The sequence below is a fragment of the Diplotaxodon limnothrissa genome, linkage group LG18, assembly GCF_057381915.1.
Source record: "Diplotaxodon limnothrissa isolate DT_005_m linkage group LG18, D_limnothrissa_male_GT1.1, whole genome shotgun sequence".
In the NCBI taxonomy this organism is placed as follows: Eukaryota; Metazoa; Chordata; class Actinopteri; order Cichliformes; family Cichlidae; genus Diplotaxodon; species Diplotaxodon limnothrissa.
This window is the reverse complement of record NC_140613.1, coordinates 7,193,631-7,199,630: the sequence shown is the minus strand read 5'-3', so window position 1 is coordinate 7,199,630 and position 6,000 is coordinate 7,193,631. Positions and strand designations below refer to the sequence as shown.

General features: G+C 40.4%; 1 protein-coding gene across 3 annotated transcripts in view; it reads right to left on the bottom strand.

Moving 5' to 3' along the window:
* Window positions 1-1,771: 1,771 nt before the first annotated feature.
* LOC146613004 (enhancer of polycomb homolog 1-like) overlaps window positions 1,772-6,000 on the bottom strand; it is a 35,093-nt gene continuing 30,864 nt past the window's right edge. For 2 of the 3 annotated variants that reach the window (XM_085377013.1, XM_085377011.1), the window contains 4 exons: window positions 4,881-4,999; window positions 4,616-4,751; window positions 3,316-3,691; window positions 1,772-2,466 (listed from right to left, as the gene is read on the bottom strand). In XM_085377013.1, the coding sequence (XP_085233139.1) occupies window positions 2,394-2,466; window positions 3,316-3,691; window positions 4,616-4,751; window positions 4,881-4,999 (704 nt within the window). In that variant the 3' untranslated portion in view covers window positions 1,772-2,393. The remainder of the gene's footprint in view (window positions 2,467-3,315; window positions 3,692-4,615; window positions 4,752-4,880; window positions 5,000-6,000) is intronic. The other variant, XM_085377012.1, reaches the window with a different exon arrangement.

Sequence of the window (6,000 nt, the reverse complement as noted above, 5' to 3'; positions counted from 1 at the left end):
CACTTTGGAACCCACTGAATCTACACTACTTTAAACAAAGGAAAAAGTCGGGTTGCTCTTTAGTTCTTTCTCTCAGGGTGTTCATCTAGTTTGCATGAGGAATTGGACGGTTCATTAAATGTTCACACGTAGGAGGATTACACAGTTTGTCTTGTCCGGCCCACCTGAGATCAAATTTGGCTCCTAAACTGAAGCTTCTTCACACAAAGACGCAACGAAACCATTAAAGTAACAAAAACAAAGGAGACATGTTGGTCGAAACACATAATGCCCTGGATTTTTATTTCATTTTGTGACAATTCAAGAGGATTCTTAAGTCTTTCCCATGTGTGTGAGTGTGTGTGGTGGAAGGGTTTACAAAAACAAAAGGGAAACAAAAAAAAATCATGAATCAACTGGGCCATTGGAATGGGCATTGGGCTTGTGGTACAGACAAAGAAAAACTACACGTAGCCTTGTTCAGTACCAAACTCTTCACAGAAGAGAGTGATTTTTTTTGTTTTATTGATTTTTTTTAAAAGTTTTTATTTTTTCCCAAATGAAGGCACCCGATAACTTGTGGTTCATGGCCTTTCAGCCTTCTGGAGTTTTTAAAAGTAGAGAAAACTGTTTCATTTCTTTTTTTTCTTCTCTCAATTGATACATGTTCCTTATTATACAGAAGCTGGAATGATAATAAATGTCAGTTACTGCATTTTTTTTTAAATTACTCCCTTATAGTTTCTTTTTTTTTTCAGAACAAGTAACAAAAGAATGAAGTCTTTCATGGGAAAATAAAGGAGAAGGGAGATACAAAAATATTTGTTTAAAAAAAAAAAAAAAAAATGGTAAAGGGAGGGGGATTATCCTTTAGAGAAAACTAAAAGTTACTAAGGCCATCTGGTAGAAACCAGACGCCAAAAATCATACAAAAGCAGCATTAATTAAAAAAAGAAAAAATTATAATATATAGTGCTTAGATAAGTCAGAAGCAGCAAAGTCTTCTGGGAAAGTCTTCATCCCCATTGTTTTGTTACTTGTCTCAGGAATAACATATGTATGGAAGAGCTTTGTGGAGACTGATTTACCCACTGACAAACTGATGCCTACAAACAAACAAAAGCCCCTTTCAGACATTTCAATTAATCTGACGGCATCTGAACGTGTTGGCGTCTCAGTGACATTCACTGGCCACTTTAGCTCGTCTGATTGCGTTAAGTCACGTCAACGAATGAGCTCGCACTAGATCGCATCTGTTAGCGATTCCCCTGCGTCTCTGAGCTGCGTTACACAACAATAACATTTCATCTTTGATTTAGATTTGAAACTAGACTAAAACATTTATCTATGATGTATTTTAGCTGCTCCTGATTCAGAAAAGCCCTCGGCTTGTGTGCAAGGGGCAGGTGGGTACAGCACAGTCAGCAGCACCCACAGATCTTGGTCAAAGAAACATTCAGAAGCGCGGGCTGCACCTCACACAATACTAATCACCACAAATGTAATAAGTTCTTGGTACGCGTGGCAACCACAGCAGCCCCCCCGGATGTGTGTGAGTGAATTCTGAACGACAGTGCCGTCAATTTAAGAGACTGATTGAGCCGAATGCTTCACATCACGTCTGAAAAGGGCTAAATACACATCTACTGCCCTGCGCCTGAATCTTTAACAAACACACGTCTGCGTGGATTTAAACAGACACATGGGAACACCCAACAAAAACGGGTGAGCCCCCGGCCATGTTCACAACATCCAAAAAGGAAGGAGAAAAAAAAAAAAAAATAGTGGGGACTTCTTTTTTGTATAAATCTACCTAAACACTTACTACAGCACAGGGAACTGATGAAGGATACAGTGTATTTTAAAAAAAAAAAAAATTTAATGAATGTGGGGGGGAAAACCTCTGTAAACACGGCACAATAAATAGATCAAACAGCAGGTTCCGCACCATGCATGTGATGACATACATTTTTCTGTGGTATAACTTTCACACCCCATACTCGCACCAGTTGCAGTTTGTCGTTTTCTCTTTTTAATTTTAATTTTGAATTTTTTTTTTAATATCGAGTGCAAAACATCACAAATGAACAATTCTGTATTCAAGTAATGTTATATACAAGAAGGGTGGGGAGAGGGGTATTACAAATATGCAGTACTGTACATATAATTGCCATATTAAGAATTTACAGAGATCTCCTATTAACAGTAACAAATGGGGGGGAATTGTACGAGACGAGCATTGCAATTAAGTCCCAAACTGTTGCTATGGAAACCCAGCCTTGCCGTGCTCAGTCCGCCACCACTTGCATTCATGACTAACGAATGATGCATAGCACCTTAAAAAAAACAAAAAACACAAAAACAAAAAAAAGAAAACAATGGAGTCACGTTTCCTCAGAGCGGTGTATGAGAGGCTACGTAACCTCCATGGCCACTGTGTTGTCCGTTAGACTGTTCAGTGCTGGCTTGTCTTGTTCATGATTCTCCCTGAGGGCAAAAATGGAAACTGTTAGCACAGACAGGCTAGCATAAACCTGTTACTTCAGTTGTCTTAAAATTAAGCACAACAGGCCTGATTTAAGGCCAAACAATATCTTTACTCATGTTTCTACAAACTATAAAAAACAACAGATAAAATCTAAATGTGCTACATTTCTAAATAAAAGCCCAGAAGTAAGTGTTTTATAGCGATTAGACACGTTATTCTTGAGTAAGATGTAGGTGAAAGGTGCCGCCAAAGACATTTTCAGGTTGGATCTATAAGGTAAACATTGACAGGGAAGTAATGTCCGGAGCTCAGATTGGATGCGTACTGAGATGTTTATGACTATGTTTTTTTATCTTAACTACGCACATCCATAAATTTTGTGACAACATCTTGCACAGCTGCTCTCACATTGGTTTTGGACAGATTTTCATCAGACACATGAAAAGATGGCACAGGTAGCAAACCTTTTAGCAAGCAGTCCAATGCTTCATATACAAAAGTAAAGTCTCTTCTTTTTTGGTCTAACATGTCATCCCTGGAATATATCTCAAGCAGACAAACCGTTTGTCACAGAGCAGAATGACTAGACAATGTGAAAGCTGGACAGCTAAACTACAAACTGAGCTCACAAGAACATGTAAACTTTGAGAGCTGCCAACTCTGCTGGTAACTCAGTAGGTTCATAACATACACATTCAAGAGTGTTCCATGTTGGACATGGCTGCTTTGAGTAAAAGGTAATAAATTAAAAGGATTAATGTTGACGTTTTCCTGTGTGCTATTCAGCTAGGTACGGCCTTCTGTTTGGAACATCACTTCACCCCTCGAGTGTTTTCAGTTTTCCTTACCTGGGCACTATGTCCAGCGGCGAGGCCGAGGCTGTAGTGACCTTGGGTTTCTGACAGTTGGCGGCTGCTGCGTGGGCGAGCTTTAAGGCGGATGTAGACATGGTGGTGCTCAGTGTCCGGGATGTGGGGATGCGCTTGGTGGCGGGAACACTCAGCCGTAGGTTGTTGTTATTTCCCAGCAGGACCTGAGTGGTGGTGTTAGTGGTAGTTGTGTTGGCAGGGTGAGTGGTGCCATTGTTGTTACTGGTAGCAGATGTGGAGCTGGTGGTGGTGGTACAGGGGTGGAGCGAAGCAGGTGTCGTTGTAGCAGTGGGAGGAGCCGGGGTGGCAGGGGACGGGGACGCTGTGCTCGAGAGGTGCAAGCCCTTGTAGACACCTGAAGTGGGTGGAGTGGGATGGGGGTGGTGTTGGAATAAACAGGATTTGGAGAAGAAGTTTTAATTATCACCTGATTTTTTTTAATTTTTTTTTTAAACCTGCTCCTGTTCTGAATTTGAAGCACTGAATTTGCACAGCAATTTGAAGTTGAGTACACAAAGTTTCAAAGCAGCTTTTTCCCTCCCTTCAAAGTGTGAATCATAATCCTTAAAAAATGAGGTACTGTAGATGTGCACACAGGTTTCAAAGCCTAACTTAACAGAAACTTTAATTTAAAAAACTTTGACAAGGAAAAGTTTTTAATCTGCTGTGTGGCAGAAGAAAATGTACAAGCAGGAGGTTTTTTTTCCCCCCTTTTCACCAAATCAGTATTCAAAGAAAAAGTCACTGATTATCAGACTTCAGGTTGCAGGAGTTTGATCTGTGAAGGACACCTTGGTGCCCCGCTTCCATCTCCAGATTAATGAAAATCTAAATTCCCTTTTGTCACTTTTCTTGGTTATCTAGCAAACACTCCTCCGTGAAGCGGCATCAGTCGTTGGGGTGCTGCTGGTGCAGGTTTTGTTGAACTTTCATTGTGCTGCCATCTGCTCTTTTGTGTTGATGAGTATTGAGGGCGTTAGTACTATGATTACTTTTGTCCCTTTGTTTGCCTTGTCTTGACTTCACTGTCACTGTACTTTAACAATTTGGTAAAGTGGACTTTTCATTTTAATAGTGCTGTTGTAAAATAAATGAAAAAAATTAATCAATTTGGTTTTAATTTCAACATATAACTAGAATTAGAATCAATAAGTAAACAATTTTGGGATCATCAATACCAATATACCTTTGTTAAATTCGACAATAGTGATTACAACATGAGCCTTCAAAGCTAAGAGGCTATTGGTCAAACCAGTGGTTGTGTGGGAAGCCGTTATACCTGAGGGGGAGAGGACGCCATTGACTCCTGGTCCTAGCTCCTCCTTGGTTTTCAGAGCCAGCAGTTGGTCGGCGGTCACGAGGGCCGAGGCGGCAAACTGAGCACTGGCCTGGTCCAATGTATTTGCCAGGGTCTGCTAGGAGACCAAGAGTAACAAGTTTACATGATTTGAAGATTACGGGGGGATCAATCAAAAAGTATATATTATATAAATATATAAATTCAGATCACTGTCTGCTGCTGTACAGTTGATCTGCACGCTGACCTGTGTGCTGTTGGCAGTGGTGGCGCTGTTGGCTTGCTGTTGCTGGACTTGCTCCAGCTGCTGTTTGTGCATCAGGGACAGCTGCTCCTGATGCTGCTGGTACTGTTCAACTGTGAAAGCTGAGAGAAACAAAAACAGTGTTACAAATTCCCAATCATAAAACAGACAGATCTTTTGACACAAAGAATATTTGAGCTAAGTGGTGGCAGGTTGGCATTAAACCTTAAACCCAGGTCAAGATACCCACCACATGATGCATACGGAGCCTTTCAGATACACTGGCCATGACTCATTGTGCCTAATGTATTGCCACCAACTTTCTATCTTCCCAAGAAGATAAATATTTGACCAACTTTCTATCTTCTTGGGAAGATAGAAAGTTGGTCAAATATTTGTTTTCAACTGCTTTTGGATGAATAAAAACCATATTTGGGAAAGAAAAGTAAGCTGCTCCAACAGTCTGAATCAAACAGCAACACACAGACAACAACTCTGTCAACTCACACCCACTCAGTATGCCTCGTTTGATAAGTCAGCAGGGAAGCAAACAACAGTGAGTACAACAAAGGCCAAAGACTTCAGTCACGAAGGAGCATCTTCAGTCTTGGATTTTACTGTTATGCTGCAGACCTTACTGCAAACTGTGCTCATGAATAAATGAATGACCGAACCAGAAACCAATTCACTATGAACAAAGCAAAACCACTACATGGTTTCCTGAATTATTTTTAACACTTTTTGGGCACCAGTGAGTTTTTAGTGATGCAATGCATTCTAATGAAAGGTCAGACCAATGTTTGGTAATGAGTACATCCATTTACTCTCCAGGTGGCTTTTGTACTACAATAAAACATTCCAGCTTTGATTCTTTCAGTTTTGAGTATATGTGGTAGGAAAATAAATCGCTTTGGCCATATTCAGGTAAACTTAGGGTACTCCAGAAAATATATTCTCAGATTTCCTGCCTGAAAACTGAGGTTTACTACAAAGCAAGATTATACAGTTAACAAGTTTAGAGACGGAGTTCTTAATGTCACAGGTGGCTGTCTCAACCAGGCTAAATCCCTACAGAAACAAAAGTATCAGTTGAGCCATATGTCATGAACGCCAGCAAATAAAG